This window comes from Zonotrichia albicollis, chromosome 12, assembly GCF_047830755.1.
Source record: "Zonotrichia albicollis isolate bZonAlb1 chromosome 12, bZonAlb1.hap1, whole genome shotgun sequence".
NCBI lineage: Eukaryota > Metazoa > Chordata > Aves > Passeriformes > Passerellidae > Zonotrichia > Zonotrichia albicollis.
In genome coordinates this window covers 8,715,619-8,736,268 of record NC_133830.1, presented here as the reverse complement: position 1 = coordinate 8,736,268, position 20,650 = coordinate 8,715,619, and the positions used below count along the sequence as shown (strand labels likewise).

At 40.8% G+C, this 20,650-nt stretch overlaps 1 protein-coding gene across 1 annotated transcript in view; it reads left to right on the top strand.

Moving 5' to 3' along the window:
* The first annotated feature begins 399 nt into the window (after window positions 1-399).
* Window positions 400-20,650, top strand: part of PRKAR2A (protein kinase cAMP-dependent type II regulatory subunit alpha) — a 57,837-nt gene continuing 37,586 nt past the window's right edge. The window contains exon 1 of the mRNA XM_074550498.1: window positions 400-958. Within this exon, the coding sequence (XP_074406599.1) occupies window positions 415-958 (544 nt within the window). The 5' untranslated portion in view covers window positions 400-414. The remainder of the gene's footprint in view (window positions 959-20,650) is intronic.

Sequence of the window (20,650 nt, the reverse complement as noted above, 5' to 3'; positions counted from 1 at the left end):
CACTGATCTCAGAGGTCTTTTCCAGCCTAATTGTTCCGTGATTCTGACAAGGAATGAGCGTACGGGGGCACTGATGTGAAATCAGAGAAAAATAAAGACGCAGCAGCGACGGCCGGGAGGCACCCGCCTGACCTGCGCCCTCCCTACACGCCGCCGCCAGCTGTGGCCCGGAGCTTTCCCAATACCGCTCGCAGCCGGCCCAACCCGCCGTGACCGGGGTTTAACGACTGCGGCGGGCGCAGAGCGGCGGGCGCCCATCAGTTTTCCAGAGAGCGGAACCATCCAGGCACGCACGCAGTGACCCCGTCCCGTTCCTGCCGACTCTCCCCCGCTCCCCGTGCCCGGTGCCCGCTCCCGGTGCCCGGTGCCCGCTCCCCGCTCCCGCCCCGGCCCCGCCATGCCCCGCCGTGACGCATGAGCCCCCCCGCCCCCGCGCACGCGCGGCCGCAGCCCCGCGCCCGCTCCCGCGCCCGCTCCGCGCCTGCGCCTCGGGGCCGCTCCCGCCCCGTCCCGTCCCTCCCCTCCGCGCCCCGCGGCTCGTGTGACCGGAGCGGCGGGAGTCGGTCCGCGCCCGTCTGGGAGGCCCTGAGCCCGCACCGCCACCGCCACCGTCACCGCCACCGCCGGCCGCGGACGCGGGGAAGGGCGGACGGACGGAGGGAGGGTGGGAAACAGGGAGGCGAGGCGGCCTCCCGGGTGTCCGGCACCATGAGCATCGAGATCCCGCCGGGCCTCACCGAGCTGCTGCAGGGCTACACGGTGGAGGTGCTGCGGCACCGGCCGTCCGACCTGCTGGGCTTCGCCGCCGAGTACTTCGCCCGCCTGCGGGATGCCCGCGACCAGGAGGCGGGCGGTGGCCGCAGGGTGGTCAGCTTCGACGGGGAGCCCATGCAGACCGAGTCCAACGGCGACGAGGAGCCCGACCGCGGCGACGACGAGTCCGACTCCGACTTCGAGCGTAAGTGCGGGGCTGTCGCGGAGGGGGCGCCGGGAGCGCGGGTCCTGCCGGGGGCTCCAGCCCGGGGCCGCCTCCCCGCGGTGCCCGGTGCCGCGGCCGCCGCCGCTGGGCAGGGCGGGCAGCGAGCGGGGATTGAATGGGGGCGAGGCTCCGCCGGCTCCCGCTGCCGCCGCTCCCCGTGGGCTCCGGCCGGGCTCCGGGAGCCCCGGATGGCCCCGGCTGTTGGGCCGGAGCCCCGTGCCGGGGGTGTCCGGCGCTGCCCCGGGCGGCCGGAGTGCCCCGGGGTCTGACCGGGTATCGCCGGGCAGCGAGCGCGCTGCCAAGCATGTGATAGGGAAGATCATGTGTTATTGTGCAACCTCTTCTGTACTTATCTTTACATTTCTGTCTTTAAATCGTTGTGGACGAGTGTGGTTGGGATTTTTTCGCAGAAACCGGGGTGGTTTATTGCCGCTGTTGTGTATTTAAAGTGGCTGTTATAAAGCACTGAAATAACTTTCGTTATTTAGCAACATATTAAAATTCTAAGCCACTTGTATATTGCTGTTTATACTGCCAGCTTCGAAGATGGAAAAGATACTTAGCCTGAGCTGGACAATGAAATGCCATTTGTGATACTGAAATTTTGATTCTGTCAGAATTGTACTGTGTGTTTTAGGCTATGCAGAGTGTTTGTAATCGAGCCTCAGTGTGAGAAGTTATTTAAAATGCCAGTGAATGGTGGTGCTTGGCACACCCAGAAATTTTTGGGCTGAATACTTTCTCATTATTAGAAAGTAGCTTAAAGGGGAGGGAAAGGTGAGAAAAGGCGTGATTTCCCTGAACTTTCAGTGCCCTCGATTGAAGGTCTTGTGCCCTTGACCTATAACGTAAAGGTTTCTGACTTTTATTGATAGAGGATCCTCTTTTAGACCAATTACTGGATGTCACCTTGTGGATGCAGTGTGCTCTTAACAGCTACTCCCTGGTTAACAGTTTCAGAGAAGCAGGAAGGAATTATGCTATGGAACAAATAATTGTTTTTTTTTAAGGAAGCATTGAGACACCAGCTATTTTTGCAGCGCTTTTAGGCTGGGAGCTTCACAAAGTGAAACATATCTTAAGCTCATGAAAATAGACAAACAGGACATGGAATGTGCGAGAGGACGAGAGTGAAATGGACAGTCAGGTTGAATTGAAAACCAGTTTGCCGTGGATGTTTTTACTCATGAGACAGAAGTTCTGTTTAGGGCATAAAGAATAATAGATGAAAGGTGAAGGGTAAAGGTGTGGACACTGGTAGTGACTGAATTGAATTTAGGGAAATGTTCAAATATGAGCACAGATTTATGGAAATTACAAGTGATTTTTTGCCCTGCAACCAAGTCAGCAGTATTTTCAAACATCTAAATATGAAAGAAGTTAGACTTTCTTGTGACATGTATTTTAAAATTAAACTCCACATGAGAAAAATGTCAGATAGTTGGATGTAATTCTTAAAAATGTGCAATGTCTTTGTATTTAATATCTTCCTTAAAAAAAAAAGGAACCCAAAACACAAAAAAAACCCAACTAACAAAACCAATCAAAAAACCCACTCCACCAGAAATTCTAATGTCTTTGGGTGCAGTTTTGCTATTTTGTGATCAGTTTACCTAGATTTGGGGTTTGAAATACTGCCTTCAGGGAAAGAAGTGTAAAATTATATTTTTGAATGTTGCAGCTGCAGCTGGAGGGATCCTGTGAAGTTAAAGGTTTTTAGATAAAAATGTAGAAATTTAATGGTGCCATACAGTTATTTAAATGCAGCTTTCCATAGCGAGGCTGTCCAAAGCAGAAGGGTGGTTCCTTTGCTTCATGTTTCTGCTTATCATCTTTCTATCTTAGTCAGAGAGAAAATTAAATTAACAAGGCTGGGCACTGTCACTTCTTGTAGTGGAGCCCTTTGTGCAAGTGCCACTGTCAGTAATGCTGGTTTGCTTCCTCTCTGAAAACCCAAGCTGTTCCCCCCTTGTGGCTTCCCAGGAGCAGTGCCATGTTCTCTGTGACAGCAGGTGAGGATCCCTCTGGAGGGTCAGGGAAATTATTCTTTCCTGCATTGTTTAACAGTGACAGTCATCCATGGCTGTGTCTTATTTAGGTTTCTGTTGTAATATTGTCTCCATCAATGAAAAATGTTAATTTAGAGGTACTGGTTCCTGATCACTGTCATAGGTAGGACAGTACTTGGGCCTTGTGGAAGACAAGATCCTGGGTGCTTATATCTGCTTAATATTTAATGATGTGGAGATGGGGGAAGCATACACAATGGGAGAGCCAGATAATCTCATTGAATGGACCAAAATACTGTTTGTAAAGACTGCACTTTTTCATCTTAGGGAATTTAGGAAAGACTTTGGTGAATTTCACTGTTCTTCCCTAGGTTATGCTTTGTTACCTTTGATTTGCTGCGACAGGTCACATGGATCTTTCAAACATGTTTCCATGCCTGTTTGTAAATAAAAATATGAAATTGACCTGTTTTTGTAAATGACTACGTTAAGGAAACCAAAAGCTAGTTTAAACAATTACCCTTACTGTGTATGTTGGGAATAGGAGAGATCTTCAGAAATAATGTGCTTTTCTTCGTGTGTGTGTCTGGCCCAGTATGAAATCTGTGTATGTCACTGGGCTGCATCTGCACGCTCAGGCTGAGATAACACTGCAGATAAGTTATGTGGGGTTTTTTGGTGCTGACTGCATATGGTAACAGAAACAAGTCAGAAGAAGGTCCTGGCCTTTGGTGTAAGCCTTGTGGCAAATGTCTTCAAGTAGCCATAGTGATGCCACAGTGGAACTCCATCCATGTGGTAAAAGTCACTGAAACTAGCTAGGCTACAAAAAAACCCTCCCAAACCTTGATTCTCTTAGGATGATCACTCTTGGGTGGTGCTTAGGAAATTATTTCCAGGTTTGTGTTTCCTGTCTGACCCCCCTGGAGTTTCATCCTTGATTTTAACTGGTTTTGTACATGTGATCAAAGGGCATCAGGATGTGGTTGTTCAGCAGAGTGCATTGTAAGGCATGCGTGAAAATAAAATGATGATGATAGTTGTGAGGGAGCCTCCAAAACATTTATCCACTGGGCTGTGGCAGAGAATTTAAGAGATACCACACTTTCCTCAGAGCCTTGATTTGTTTGGTATAACTGCAAAATTGAGACGTTGGGAGGGTTGGGAAAGGTGCAAAGCAAGACCTTCAAAAATCAGCCTGAGAACGTAACCAAGGACAGATACATATTCTTAAAGTGTGTCCTTGACCATGACACTTGTACTTCTAACAAGCAGGCTCTGAATGGATGTGTTGAGGCTGAAATTAATGCCACAGAAATGGTCTGTTCTGTTCGCTGTTTGAATTACTGCTTTGGGAAAGCTCCTGTTGAGGAGCACACCTGAAGGAGGCAGAGGCTCTGCTTCCCTGTCCCTTGAGGCTGTTGCACAAAGGTGCAAAGTGCTACATGGTTAACTTACTGTTTTGTCTTATTTTTTGTGACAATAAAACCACCTGTATGTGTTCTTGGGGGTATTAAGTATAACTAACAGTGGCACTGAAATATTTTTGGGATTACACTAATTTGAGCAACTCAGATGTTTCAACTAATTGCAATTATTTTATTGCAAATAGAATTTTTCCTTCTCAGGATTTTGCCTTGATGTTGAAGGAAAGATGTTGTGCTTTTCAGCTGCTCCGTGAGCAAAACAGAGCCCTTCTTAGTGTTTTGCTTTTGAAATAATCCTGTTCAGTATGCTGTCTTGTTGTGATGGGAAATGGTGCATATGAATCTGGATGGGCAGGTGAAAAGATTCTTTAGCTCTGCATTGAGCTTCTCAGTTAAAATTCGAGGATTTGCTAAATGTCATCTTTAAAACATCAGTAGAATATCTGAGCAGAAGGGAGTAGAGAAATGCTCGTTTACATCATTAGATCTTGAATGTGGTACAGAATAAGAGTTCAGTGCATCTTTGAAATATTTAACTATTTCATTGCTAATGGAAACACTTGGTAGTAAATTAAACCTGTTTTAGGTTGCCTATCTACTTATTTTTAAGCATCATTCGCTTATGCTTTCTTATTCTGAACCTGTGTCCTGTGGAATTCCTCAGAAATCACTGTGTTATATCAATCACAAAGCATTTATGCTCTGCCTACATCAATTCACAGGTTAGGCATAACTCCTTGCTGTTTCCCTGAAATAATTCAATGAAATTTATTGAATTACAGGAATTGGATGATGTTAAAACTTTTGCAGTATAGCATAAGAAGAATAGTGGTCCTTTTGAAAAATACTGTTCACTGTTCAAGTTTTTAGATATAAATCATATTCATGGGGATTGTACATGCTGCTGTGAGATACCATCTTTAAAATTAAAGTACTTTGAAGTTTTTACCAGTGCTTTCACCTACTTACTTCATCCTTAACTGTTAATTAACTGGTAATAAAGCACACTAGCTTTCTCTTCAAATGTGCAATATAAATTAAATCCAAAGAGTAGCTACTGTATTTAAAATCTAGGCAGCACAGTGAGCACTCTCATAATCTGATAATTACTAGTTCTGCATACTTTTTTTAAAATAGTGGTTATAACAAAAGTGTTTTGTGCTCTCCATAAGTAGCCTCTAGATTTTTAGGGAGATAGAGGAAAAAGCTGGGTTAATGGTTGGCTTCAGTGATCTTAAAGGTCTTTTCCACCTTAAACAATTCTATGATCTGATTGCAGTGAGCCTTTGAATTTGGTATACAAAGGAAAGAAATGCACATTCCTGCTTTATGTTCTGAAAGGTATGTTCAAACAAGCCTAGTGACCAGAAGGTATAGAAGAAACTTTAGAGTTTTATTTATTCATTGGTCTCCTTCAATGACATGAAATCAATTGTAAAGCAAAGTATTAGTGATGCATCTGTGTTTTAAGAGGAATAGATCTCTGCATTTAATTTTCTAATTGTATTAATTTTTGGCAGCACAATATCTTGAATGTGTTTAACATAAATATGAACTGGACTACTGTTGTGCAGCTGCTGTACTTGCACACATGTCTTTGCTTTTACAGAGGCAGTTCTGCATCACTTAAATAGGAAGGATTAAGTAGAGTAGCTGCTGTTAGTACTAATGGAACTTCACTCCCTCTATTTATCTTGTTCTCATGGGGGAATTTTGAAGATAAACTAAGTATTAAGGGAGACTGATTTTACTTCTTTTTAGTTGTTTGGACAGAGCATGTAAATACTTTTTTTTTCCCCCCGGAGGCCTTTTTGTTTCTGTATTTGTTTATCACAGTAAAATTGCTTTTCAGCATTTGTTCTTAAGGTTGCAATTACTGTATTACAAGGTTAGACTAGGAATTTTTTGAACTAAGTAATGTAGTTCTAAGGATGCCACCAATTGTAGCTCATGGGGCTTGAAGGAATGTTTCATCAGTAGTCCTCATACAAAGGAAATTTAATGAGAATGTGTCTGTAATACATCCTTACCTGAGACATAAAAGAACTAGAAGTGTGAAGCAAAGGGCTAAAAGGTCCTGACTGGCTGAGAAACAGAGAATTATAATGGGTTTGACTGAAATTCAGATATCCCTGGATATTGCTAAATGTGTATTGGTTTACATCAGGAAGGATGAGCTTCTATGTTAATTATCAAAGCTAAGTTTCTTGCAATTTTGCCATAGTACACGTGGAGTTGTTTTTAATGTCTTGCCCTCAGAACTGTTAATATTCCTGTAACATCTATTAGATATTCCTTACAATCTCTTGAGAAAGATGCCCTCTTACTTCAGTTTGTAGTTAGTGGCTTGACATAATTATTCTGCTTGAAGTGATCAGTGTGTCCTAAAATGTGAAGAAGCATGCAGTATTTTCTTTGTTTGTTTAAAATTTCCTTTTAATTTGTATTTGTAGTCTGTTGCATACCAGTCACTTTTCACATAACTCTTAAGCTTGTTATTTTCAGAAAGAGTTTTACATAGTTGCTATAACTGTACAGATAAATTCTTGACTGTTTCTGCTCTCTTGATATCCTGCAGTTACTCTGTGTACTGGCTTCTAAAAGAGCATAACTAACTATGAAGTGGGTAACTAGCCATTAGAAATAATTGCTGAATTCTTAAAAGCCTCTGTTTCCATGTTGAAGAAGTTCATTGTAAGAAAAGTTGTAAGAAACTTATAAAATGGTGTTTTTCTAGCTGGTTCTAAAATTAAGGCAAAGGAAGATATCAGTACTAGACATGGTACTGAACATTAGCTTCTGTTTAACTTTGCTATTTTTTGTTCATTTAATAAACTAATATTAGAATTGTGGCAATTCCCCTCATGCTAATACTGAAATTTTCTTGTACCCTCTTACCTAAAAGAGAACAATGGAGATCTCAGGGAAGAGGAGGAGACAGCAGAGAACAAGCTCACTCGGAGCTATTCACCAGTCAGTCATTAAAAACCTTAATGTCTGACAGAGCAGTTGCTCATTATTCAAATGAAGACTGGAAATGTAGCCAAGATGAGCTATGAATGTTTCCCACTGGCTTCAGTAACGTTTTCAGCTTCATGAATGATCATTCATATTTTCTTGTGAAAGAAGAGGGAGACAGTAATGAATATAACTCAACAAACGTGCTGGTTCCTATTTTAGAGTGATGTTATTCCTTCCTCTGTGATAGTCCTGTAGATTCCTTTAGTTATGGTTCTTTGTGTTCCATGCCTGTCTTTGCATCAGTACTTCTTTGGTATGTAACAATTGTTTGGTGGTTTTTGATCCATCAAGATTCTTTGATTCATGCAGATTTAATTTTTTCCTGAGGTACTGTCAGTTCCACAGCAAATGGTGTGCACTCTTCTCCAGTCTGCAGTTTTCATGTCTTTCTACCTCACTGTAATATGAAACAGAGAAGGGAAATAATAAATCAAACAAACAGTGGTTAGAAAAGCAGCTGGGGGGAAATCTGGAAAATCTGAGTGTGGACAAAATGCTCTTGCATAGAAGATCTGCATAGTCTTACTATGATAGTAATACTAATAAAGGTTGTGTGCTTATGAGATCCTTTAATGCAAAAGCTTTTTTTCCTTTTAAAAATATGGGTCTGAAAGAGGGGCCATTGGATAGAAGCTCCAGAAATCCACTGTGCAGAACAAGCAGCAGTTTTGTGGTCATGGTGTTTTACCATGAGAATTGTGGAGGTGATGGCAATGTTGTCTGCTGTAGTGGGAAGGATGCTTACAAGAGAGAGGAGGTTTAGAGGAAAGCACCCTGTCTTAGAATTTTCACACTGCTAGGATTTGGCCTCTGTCTCATAAATACACAATAAATCATGTATAACAAAGGCCAGCATTTATTATATAAAGGCCAGTTTTGTTGCTAGTCCTTTCCATACATTTCTTTTCTCTGTAGAAATGGTAAATGATTGAGAGTGGCAGCTCTCTGTGCATAGATGTGGAAATTCCCTTTAGGGGAGAAATCATCTTTAGGAACAGCTCAGGGCATGAGGTAGGGACTTGCAGGTATTCCTTCTGTAGCATTGTTTTTATTGTCATTTAAAACCAACAACCACTTTGGGGTTTATTTTGTAAGAAATGCTAAGGCACTCTCTGTTCTCTCCTTTTATTTCCTGGTGGCTTGCAGAACAGCTTTGCTTCTGTTCAGAAATGGTCTCCAGCCTGCAGGGGCTGGCATGATGTCAGCTTTTGGTGTGAGGTCATCTTACAGAAGTCTGGAACCCTGCATTCCTTTTTGGGAGTTAGTGAAGGCATGGTCAGATCAGGGCCTGACCAGCAGAGCTGAGCAAATTGTCACAGAATCCCACTCTGAGCTGTTGTGTGGATTAGGATTGCAGGTTGGAGGAAAATGCATGTTCTTCCAGCAGTCCCTGTTCTGTCCTTCTGGATCTGAGCGTTGTCATTGCAGAACATTGTGAAAACATGTGTGGAGCCTGTGTGGGGAATGAAATGTGGGTTTTGGATGAGGGTTGAGAAACTGCTTTGTAGTTTTCCTCTGTATTTTTGAATCAACTGTGGTGCCAATTTCCTCATTCTTGGTGATTGCGTATTGACAAACTGCTATAAAGCAGGATGTCACAATGGCTCTTCATTTCCATTTTGGTTCTTCCTCCCTTGGGACAGCATATTGTTTTCTGCTTCCTATTGAGAAAACTGTGTTCCATAGAAGAAATTAAAAAAAAAAAGACACAAATATTTTTGTGTTATTTTTCCTGGTGAGGCTCCAGTAAACACTTATTTTCGTGGCAACACTTGTGCTAATTATGATCGTTCAGGAAGAATTGCTTCCTCAAGGACATTTGTAGTGAAGGAGCTGGTTCTCATGGGTATGGGGGTACCCCTCTCTGAAAGATTTCTCTTGTACAGCCCTGGAATGAAAATGCTAAGATTTAGTTGCCCCTTTATTATTTTTTTTTTTTTTCAGAAAAAAGTATTTGTTCAGAAACAATTTTCAAACATTTGATGTTACCAGTGTTTCTGATTAAAATGTTTAAGTATTTGTAAGACTCACAGGGTTCTCAGGTTCATAAATTATGAAAGATGGCTTATTAGAATAGGTTAATATTTATTCTTCTGTCTTTCACACCTTTGGGGAGGGATGGGGAAAGATTCCATATATAGTTTTGTCATAAAATGCTAAAAATTAATTGTATTCAAAGCGGGGATATTCAGAGACCAATTTTTGTAGTGTTAAACATTCCTGGATACCATGTTTGTAATTCTAATTTTAAGATCCTGTAACTTTATGATAAAAAGCCACAAACATGACTTGTATTTTTTATGAGCATTTCTTAAATCCCTGTGAAGTAATTTTAATTTCTTACTGCTGGAAACATAATTATTAACTGTTTAACCAATTATTTCATAGCACTGTGAAATAATATAATGTTGCATGATATGTACTGATTTTTCTAGTGGTTTTAGCTTTTCTTAGCTTTCCATAGCTGGAAGATCTGCAGTGTGTACATTTGTTGTGAAGCACTGTGTGACTCGGGGGAGTTGTATCCTAGAAGTTCTGCTCCTAAAAATCAATTCATCTGGAAGCTGAACCATGCAGCACTTGCCACCTGCTGTGCCTCAGTTTGGTCAAGGAAGTTTTTATCGTTGCATCCAAAAATTGTCAGAATGAGTGTTCTTTGTCCAAGGCTCTTGCTGAGACTTTGGACATCCATGAGCAGATTTGGCACAGTGCTCAGGGACCTGGCTCAGTGGTGGATGGAGCAGTGGTGGGTTTGTGGTTGGACTCAATCAATTATCTTAAAGGTCTTTTCCAACCTAAGTGACTCTATAAAGAAAATTTTCCTTGGTCTGGGTAGAACACAGTGATATTTTTTACTATTATACCTGCTTAGGCTACAGAACATATGTCTGCCTTCACCCTTCCTCTTTCCCAAAAATCCTCTTCCTGTGAAAGTGCACAGGATGCAATTACTGGAAGTGTGTGTGGGGGGCTGTCTTGTCAAAATACATTTTCACATGGAGATGATTCTTTTTACAGCTATATGTTGTAAGTAACTGTTGAATGTTGATATAATGTTGTTAGAAGTGTAAATCTGAAGGAAGAAAAGCTATGAAACACTTTATTTTGAGATGCAGTACAGAAGTTGTTCTTGCTTACTAATTTGGTTCTGTACCATAACCTAAAGATTGACCACATTAGGAGATAAAACAGTTTTAAATTTTAAAACATACATATTTATAATCCACTCAAATTTATTTATGCTTTATTTACTAAAAGAAGCTGTAACCAAATTATATCTCAATGAAACAAGGTTCACTTGTGAATTACTGATGAATATATTGTACTGGCAGTGAAGTAGTACTTCATGTTCTGTGCTCATAATATCACAAAATTGCCAGAGATGTTAATGATGCTTCTGTAGAATCTCTCGTTCTGCTGTGTACATTCTGCCTGATCAGTTTGTTTCACCCCTCAGTCCTCTGGCTGCCGCCCTCCTGCAGAGCCTGTGCTGGCTCCTGGAGAGGCACTGGGTGCAATTCACATTTTGTCGCTAGAGAAGCACCAGACAAGAAAATGATCATCAATTGTAGCGTCAGTTGTGCTCACATGGAGGATCCTGCACCTTAGGGATGAGGGAAAGCAAGGCAGAAAACCTGGTGTGTGTCCAGTGTTGTGACTCTGAAACTCCCACTACAGCGTAAAATCCTGTAAATCCAGTGTACCTCTTCTATCACTACTGTAGATAAATCTGTATATAGCAAGGACACAAACTGTGAGTTGGTGTGGGGGTTCTGGTGTGTTGGGTTTTGCTTTGCCTTTTTATTTTATTTTTTTTTAAGTGGAGAGCAAATCAGTTTCAAGTATATGTAGAACTTATAAGCAACTGGTTTCTGGTTTGGGTTATTAAAAATGTGGTGTGATATATTATACAATTTTTTTTCTACAATTTTTTTAATGTATCATCATATAGGAACTCCAGTTCTTTGAATAAATTTTGTGTAATTTCAGAGATCAGCAGTACATCATCAGTCTTTTTTAAGCACTTAATATAAATCCACCAAAACTGTAAAAATCAGACTTGCAAAAGAATTGAGCCAGCTTTTTATACTGTTGCTCTTTTGAGAAAGACTGGTTTGAGAAAGGTGATTTAGAAATTGTTCATGCAAGAATGAGCCTTCAGAGGTGATTACTTGTGCAGGATAGAGTGCTAAATCCTAGAAAGGTCGTAGCTGATCAGCTGATAATAGATGCCTTTTGTGACACTGGCTAAGCTGGCTGATACTCCTGATGAGGGTTGTCCAGGATGTGGATGCACCTTGATTTTTATGTGGCATTATTAGAATAAGAAGTAGTTTGGTATTGCAGTATGTCAATACTGAACATTGTAAAAAATGCCCAAGAAAGTGCTCACTTTGCAGTTGTAAAGAATGTGCCCATAGTAAGAACCTGTAGAAGCCCAGGCTATTTCTCAGCCTTGCTCTTCCTACCTTTCTTCCCTTAAAAAAACTCAGCCAAACAAATTAAGCCCCAACAGCCAAAAATCTGTGCAGTGGCCGTGTCAGAATTTGTAGTTATCTACCTGAAAAAGGATACCTGAAACTAGATCCATCTACCTGCAGATGAATTTTACTTCTACTTGCATTGGAAGTTAAACTGGAAGCACAACATGGATTTTAATAAGCTGTTGAGGGTCTGTGTGGAATTTCAGAATGGTTGAGTTTGGAAGGTGCCTCTGGAGGTCTTGCCTGGCCCCTTTTGTGAGGCAGGACTGCCTGTAGTGGTTTATTTTTATCCACCAGGACCACGTCCAGGTGGCTTTTCAGTTTCTTAGGGGATAGAGGCTCCAGAACCTCTCTGGGCAGTTTATGCCAGTGTATGGCCCCCCTGGCAGTAAAAAAGTCCTTCATGATGTTCAGGTGGACCCTTTGTGGATTTAACCTTGTGGCCACTGGCTCTTGTCCTGCTCTGAGTGCCAGTGAGGAGAAACTGCCTCCATTGTCCTTCAGTGCCCTTCAGGTATTGATAAGAACTCCTGTGAGCCTTATCTTCTCTAGGCTGCCAGTCCAGCTTTTTCAGTCTGTCCTCACACCAGAGATGCTTCATGTCCCCTCATCTGCTTTATGGCCCTTTGCTGGACTCTGTCCAGTATTTCCATGAGGCTTTTGTTCTGGGGAGCCTGGAGCTGGACAGGGAGCTCCAGGTGTGACCTCACCAGGGCTGAGTTGGAGGTGTCACTGTCACATTTTCTGAAAAATCCTTTTGCCAGGATTTCTTCTCCTGGGAATATAAGAAACCTCAGAGAAAAAACAATATTATCTCATTTGCTTCTCCCTGTTTTGCTGCTTTGGAATGTGGCTGGAGATTGTTTACCAACAGGTGCATGTTTGATTGGTTTCATGTGAATTGTTTTTACTTAATGACCAATCACCATCTGCTGTGTTGGACTCTGAGGAGTCAGTCACGAGTTTTTCATTATCATTCTTTGTAGCCTTCTGTCTGTATCCTTTCTCTATTCTCTAGTATAGCTTTAGTGTTTAGTACTCTTTAATATTATATAAATATCATACAATAATAAATTAGCCTTCTAAGGACATGGAATTCACTCCTCTCTCACCTCATCCTGGGGACCCCTGCAAATACCACAGAGGAAGGAAGGACCACATCCCTGACACAGAAACATTGCATCAGAAGCTGTCCAGAGTGCCCTGGCACATAAATGTGTGCTTATGCCTTGTGTTAAATGTGGATGTGTAAGATTAAGCTCTGAATCAGCTTGAAGTGACACTTGATTGAAATTCCTTGTGCTCTTTTATTCAGATCAAATCATATGACAGCACGACCTATTGCAGTTTTATCTTATGTAAAAACACAGTATGTTTCATCATTCAAATGTCAGCAGGAATTGGTAATGAAATACCAATACTTCATTGGTAATGGAGTGACCCAGGCAAAGAACAATGGGCTTTTATGTGCCTGTTGTATCTGTAGGATGCTATTCTTAAATTTTACCTAGATCCCTGTAATTAATCAGTTCTGAACTCAGATTGACCTGGCAGATGTAACATGCCTGCTGGGTATGACACACCAGCCTCTCTCCATGCTGCTGGTTGTTTCTGCTGAGCTTCAAATCTCCTATTCCATATTTTTCTTATAAATTGCTCTTTTGTAGAAGTAGTTCAGTTGTTTCATACCGTCACATGAGATACACCTGACTGTGAGGGTGACTTCAGCCTATTTTGTCTGAGACTAAATAGCTCAGAGGTGAAAGGAAAAGCTTCTTAGGCTGCATCTCATCTGCAGCTGCCCATGATAATTTTTCTTTTCTGTTGTAGTCCAAACTTAAGCAGACCAGCTGCACATCACTGATGGAAAAGGCTGAGACCAGCCCAGCCCTTTTTTCCTTGGCATTGACACAGATTGGAAGCTGCTGCAATCACTGGTCAGCAATGGGTTTGTTGTGTTCTCAGATTTGGGACTGAGACCCAGCTCTGCCTTCTCAGTTTCTTTACTTTCCTACCCTTCCATCAAATGGTGGCAGATCTGCAAGTGCAGGCTTGAGACTGAGTGTACACATTGAGTGTATGCATGCTCTGAACACAAACAATTGTCTTCCCCTTCTGTTAACTCCCTTATCTGTGTTGGGAGCTGCTCTGAAGCTAAGAGGATCCAGTAATCCAATTAGTCTATCAGAGGAAGACACTGGATCATGATGACTCTGTTCTGATGTTGCCTCTACTTGCATAATTATTTTTGTGGTGGTATAACTGTGTACCTTTATGGCTTGTGGTCTTGAATTTTGGCTTTGTGTTTGTTACAGTACAGTGGCAAAAGTGGTGGAATATAAATTCCCCAGGGAAATGTGTATTTCATGAAAAGCAAGTGTTGCTGTTCTTAGAGTTCCTTTGTCATTCTTACATACTGATAGACTGAAATTTCTTGCAGCTTACCTGAGGCCAGTTTGTCAGTGTAACAACCAGTTGCTTGTATTGGACAGAGCTTTGGTTTGTGTGTATAAACCTGCACACACACACATACAATTTTCTCTGTCTGTAGATTGCTGCTCACTGCTCCATTTGTCAGAAATTTAAAGCAGAGTACCAGCAGAAAATATGCAGGTGACTGGGAAAATGTAATTTTGTGTTACCATGGTTTGGCAAGAATTTGAAGCAGATGATAATGCTGTTGACTCAGGGTTGGGTGGGTTTTTTTAATTCCAAGAAAAGGTAACTATATTGTTCATTCTCAAATAATTAGTCTGACATTGTAGGAAAGTATCTTAATTCACTGAGTGCACCTGTTAATTGAATTTTTATTCAGGTGCTCTTATGTCCTTAGCAATGCTTGAGTTTTAGATTTTTATAAATGCTTTGAGCTTTATTACATCATTTTGTTTGTACTGAGGTTCAATTGTCATTGTCCCCTTTTGTGTACAAGTTAAATTTGCTTAAGTATCTATCCTAGTGAAAGATGTGAGTGCTCAGTTGTGTCAATTTGTTGTCTCTCTTTGAAAATGATGGCTGAATATGAACCATATTTTGTTTATGAGTAGTTTAGGGTGCTAGTAAATGATATTAGTTATGGATATGATAGTCAATATTTGATTTCTCAAGATAGCTTTTATATCCTGATACTGCATTATTTAAAGACACTATCAGTCTCAGTAGGACTTTATGCTGAGCCTGCCAAGCAGCTGCCAAGTGCAGATAGCCAACATTTACATTCTGTGTTGTGTGATGGTAGCTGTGACATGATTCCAATTAAAAGCTTGGTCTGCACACTGCAGATGTCTTCTGAATATTAATGTGCACTACAGATAGAGCAGATGGAATCTCTTTAAAATACAATGCAGTGAATGTAAAATTGTGTTTCTGGTGAAAACTGATAGGCAGTCAAAAATTTTCTTATTTCTCTTTTTCATTGCTAACCCACGAGAATATCTGTGCATCATCATCATATTTCTTTACATATAGGAGGAAATCAACTCTTCATTATACATTCAAATAAAAATACAGAATTATGCCATATTGAAGTTTTCTCAAATGCCAGATGTACCTAGAAAAATATTAGGAGTACTTGCAACGTTTCCCCTGCCTTAAAATATGCCTCTGCCTAGAGGACAGATAATAGCTGCAATATAGAATGTCTATGAGTTATTTGAGGAGTTGCTCACTGGAAAAGGCCCTGTAAAAGTGTATATACAGGTGTATGTGTGTTTAACTGGGATTTGGAAGTGTTCTGTGCAGTGTATCAGGAAAAGTCCATCCTGCACAGGTGGGGTAGAACAAAACTGGGGAATGTAAGAATGACAAGGACATCAGGGGTGCACTGTAACCCCCAAGTTCACTGTCAGGAGAGAGCAGCAATCCAGCTGGGAAAGTGTGTATTAGTTGCTGAAGTATTTGTGATGCTTCTGTGGCATGCAGGAGACACAAAGCAAAGCCTTGGTTGTAGGAATTGGTTAAAGGCCTTAAAAACAAGCAGGGTAAGTGTGATACAGAAACTGAAAGTAGGAGAGTTTCTGTGGGAGTGGAATTGTAACTCTCTTTGCAGCTGCATTTGTCTTCTGCTCTGGGGCAGAATGGAGGTTGTGAGGGGAGGGTGCAGGGGAAGAGGTTACAGAAAAGGCAGTGGCAGGAGGTGTGAAACACCTGGAGCCATGCACTGCTTCACTTGTGCCATTACCATAGCTGTCACATGCTTGTCTTCCACTCTTTTCAATCTTAATTTTACAGCTGCTTATTCCTGAGGCTGTATAAACACTACAGCCAGTGCCTGTGATAGCATTTTCCACTTCATCCCTATTACCTTATGAAGATTTTCCCATAATCTGCATTTGGATTTTATTTGTCTATTACAGTTACATTTCCTGGCTAATACTCTCTGAAAGTTACTGGCCAGACTGTTAAGAAAATGTTCCTGGCTTCATTGATGGAATTTATTTGATACATGCCTACTTCAGAGAAGTTGGCTCTGTGCTATTCCTGAGGATAATATTAATTTGCTTGGAGTGTTTTGAAAATCTAGACCAGATTAGGACTGAGAACAGACCTTGTGAAGCTGGGTGTGATGGGGATGTCCCAGACTGCTGATGTAGGGACCATCTCACTTAGGGAGGAGTTTTGGAATTTTGTGGTGAGTCTGACCTCCTGTTGTGAGAGGCCCCCAGTGAGTTGTTGCTCTTATTAGTTTTTACAATGTTTTCTGCATTCAGATGTTCAGAATAATGGTGGGACTTTTAACTAGGCTTCTGAAAATGGAAAAACACCTTCCCTTGACTGATTCCATTATTGTGGTTTTGGGATTTTTTTTGTTTGTTTGTTTACATGTATGAGCTTACTCAGATTGCATTCACCTGTATACAGTTAATTATTTTGTAGAAAGAGATTTATGCAAGCAGCACAGTTGGAAATAATAAAAATAGACTGATGTGCTAGATATAGTTAAATGACGTTTTTTATGACTCATTTAGGAATTATCTCCAGGACTTCCAAGTATGTTTGGTGGAACTCAGCTTTCCAAAAAGCCCGAAAGAGGTTTAAGTTTTGTTAGTTTGCAACAGTGATTGCACCTTTCAACCAGGCACAGGATAAAAATCTGATAAAAAGTCTTTGGGATTTGATGTTTTAAAAGGTATGAGGATGTGGAGTTAAGCCTTAGAAATCAAAACCATAGTGAAAAACCAATTGAAATACAGAAAGTGTTGCTCTGAAAGAACTGTGTGTGTCAGAGCCAAATATTGCTTTAAACAGCGCTTCTGAAGTTTCTAATGAAAAGATTTCAGAGAAAATTTATCTTCATGATGTTTCAAAAATCCTAAGTACCCTGAAGTAATAATCCTCCTGCCTCATCCATCTCTGATCTCTGGTGGATCAGGAGACTGGTGAATAAAGAGGTGAGGTTTGAAAGCAGAACTGGTAGAATAGGAGGGGTTAGTCAGGAGCCTTGGAAAAGGAGGAGGATTTCTGTTCTCTGCCACTGCATCTGGTCATGGGGGTGATTTGCCCGTGTTTCTTACTGATTGGGAAATGTGGTTCCCCACATAAGATGCCAATATCTTTTTCTGTATGAAGCATTTATTTTAAGGAAACTTGCACTTACTTCTTCTTGATGTGGTATTTCTGTTTCTCCACAATCTCATTCTCATCTTTGACCTTTTCTGGCTTTTCCATTGTCTCACAATCACAGTGAAAGTCACATTCTAATATGTTTAGGATCTTTTCTTTATATCATCTACTTAATGTTTGGTTTGTAAGCTTAATTTTTCTGCTATTACTAATGTGGCTCCTTAGCTTCCCTCTCTCTGAAATGCCTTCTTCTCTAAGCCTACTCCTAAAGCCCAAGCAAATTTCCATTTTTCACTTGCTTTGTTGTACCTTCCAGTGTCTTGCCTCTTCTGACAATGCTTTGAAGATTTGTCAGCTGCTTCTTAACTTTCCTGGCTTTTTGCAACATTCTTCTTTCGCTGTGCAGTGCATAGATTTGTCTTTCTAATACTTGAAAACATTCCCAAGTCTTTCATTTCAGTCCCTGACAATCTCTGTTGTAGTATCAGCATATGGTTATATCTTTAATCACTGTGAAATGTGTTCTTTTAGCTGAGATTGTACCTCAACACAGGGAGTTTTTCTAATTTCACGTCTGTAAAGCAAGTGCATGTTATCTCTTTGATCTTCATAATATAGATTACACTCCTAAAAAATAAAAAAGTGCTGTGTTTGGCTTGATCTGAGATGTGTCAGCAAGAAATAGGAGAGGGCTGTGTGGGTCATGCCATGGCAATGTCAGATAATGTGAAGTGCTGCTTGGAAGGTGTTTGTTCTCCTGGGCTCAGGCTTCAGTCAGGCTGTACCAGCTCCTGAATTCTGGAGCAGGTGAAGGTTCTTTATTTGTGAGAATGAATATCTGAATGAAAGCAGTGCCATGCATGACTGCTCAGGTTCAGTTGTGGAAAGGGAATATTGAAACAGGGATACATTAGAAACAAGGATCTTTGATTTAAAAACAAATGACACTCTGGAGGCCTTAGTCAAGAAATGCCATCATAACCAAAGATTCACCAGATTCCTCTCAGTTAGTCAAGCAATGATTTCTTTCTTGAATTGATCAGCTGTTTAAAGTCTGTCCATTCCAGAGTGCATATTCATTTTTCTACTGTACTTGAAAACCAAAAAAGAGCCAACTCAAAATAGCACAACAGTTTTAACTTCATAAACATCTTTTTTTCACTGACATAAATGCTTTGCTTGTTGACTCAACTTTTCCCTTCAGAAGTTGCTACATTCTTTCTATCAGAGGGGCTCTAAAAAACTTGGAAAGCCAGGGTCAGAGACTCTTCTAAAATGAAGTTTTCAGACAGTGTTTCTCCATTTTGTCAGTAATTTTTAAATACAAATTAAAAGAAAATCAATTAAATTGGAGACCAGGATATGTTGCAACTTCGTTTTTATGTTTTGTTCTCTTGCTGTTGATGACAGATGTTTTTCAATACTGAGAAATAACAAGGTGTCTATGTCTCTGTTATTTTTACAGCAGCAGCCAGGAAAACAATGTTTAATAGCAATGTAATAATTTTTATTGTTTTCCAACTTAATAGATGTAAAAGTCTTCTACAGAAAAGCAAAGCCTGTGTGTACCTAATCGTGGATCACGGTTTCCATTTTTAATTTTTTAACGTTGTGTGTTCTGTCCTCCCTCTGTTTGTTCTCTGAAAACTCACTTCTTCCCAATGTTCCCTGACCTTTTGTCTTCCTCCAAATGTCTGGCATGCTTCAGCCGACACCATCAGGGTCTCTCGTGCCTGTCTAACCGGGCTCTGAGTTTCCATCCTCCTCTATGGGGGTGGGTAGGCAGAGGAATAGGAGGGAAAATAAAGGGAATAGAAAGGAAAATAAAAGGATGTCTATAAAACTCTGATCCGTTTCTGTCTGTTCTGCTTTTCTGAGAGAAGCTCTGAGGCGATCTCTTGGGTTCCAGAGCTGCTGCTGAAAAAATCTTAAGTAGTTTGTAGCCTTACCTGTGGTCCCCACCTTATAAAGTAGAAATGTGGAAGGGGTAATTGAGAATTTGCCACTATCCAGCAAGGACATCCTGAAGGAAATCATGGATATGCAACTGTTATATTGGTAACAGTCAGAGGGAATTCTGTTTTACTTACCTGTTGAAAAAAAAGATTCAGATTGGTATTTATTGAAGTACAGTTGCATATCTCATGATGAAAGTTCTTTCTGCTCTAGTATTACTTTTTAATTGCCAGGAATCTTAAAAAAGCTGATCTTGAATTGATGAGTTTTCTCAGAGTTGTGGTGGTTCCTATTTATGTAAGTCCATTAACATCTTGGTGTGTAGAAAAACAGTTTGACAGCTGTAGTCTGGCACTTCCTTATCGTAACTTGATACAGCATTCCAGAGAGACAGTCACGCCTCAGATTTATACTCCACTCTGCTTCTGCTATTTCAGCTTTAATGGTTTTTAGTGTCAACTCATGTGTTGTTTGGATAAACTTAATTGACTTGTTAAATTAGAACCGTTTACATTCTGTTTCTCTTTTTGTTTCTCTTCCCACAGGATGATTTTGTGCCATGATCCAATGGGAAAGTACTCTGTAAATCACTGATTTGTGCTACTTGGTTGTAATAAAGCTGGCATTTTGTGCTTATGCTCTTTGAACTCTGAGTGCTATACTAAATTTATGCCACCTACTATGAGCTTTGCTCCATCTTTCATCAGGAAACCTTCAGGAATTGTTGATTAGATTACACAGAAGATCTGTATTAAATATTTGTATGCACAATAGCTTAACTTAGTATGCTACTGTAAATCGTATTCAGAATCACAAACAGTGTGATTTTTCCACCCTAGTTGAAATTAGGAAATGTTGACAGATCATAGTGAAAAGCAAAGTGCTTGTGAAGAAAGAGAAGTAAGTTTTCAAGGTACATCCTGTACAGAGCAGTAGCACCTTGTACTCTGCTGTTGTGCCTGGAATGCCAGTGCTTTGTTTGCCCCAGAATTTTTTTTTTCCTGTGACCCTGAATTGATCTTTTGAGTTTTGTCTTTTTCTATAAGAATTTTTATTAGTATGTGTAATAAGTGGGTAGCAGTAGCTGGGAGAATGATGGTTGTACTTCTGTTCATTTCAGGCTTGTGAGTAGTGTAGAGAAACAGCTTTCCCTGTTATGGTAGTAGTGTACATCTAAAAAAGCCTGATGTTTTTTTTTTACCAGTCACTTTC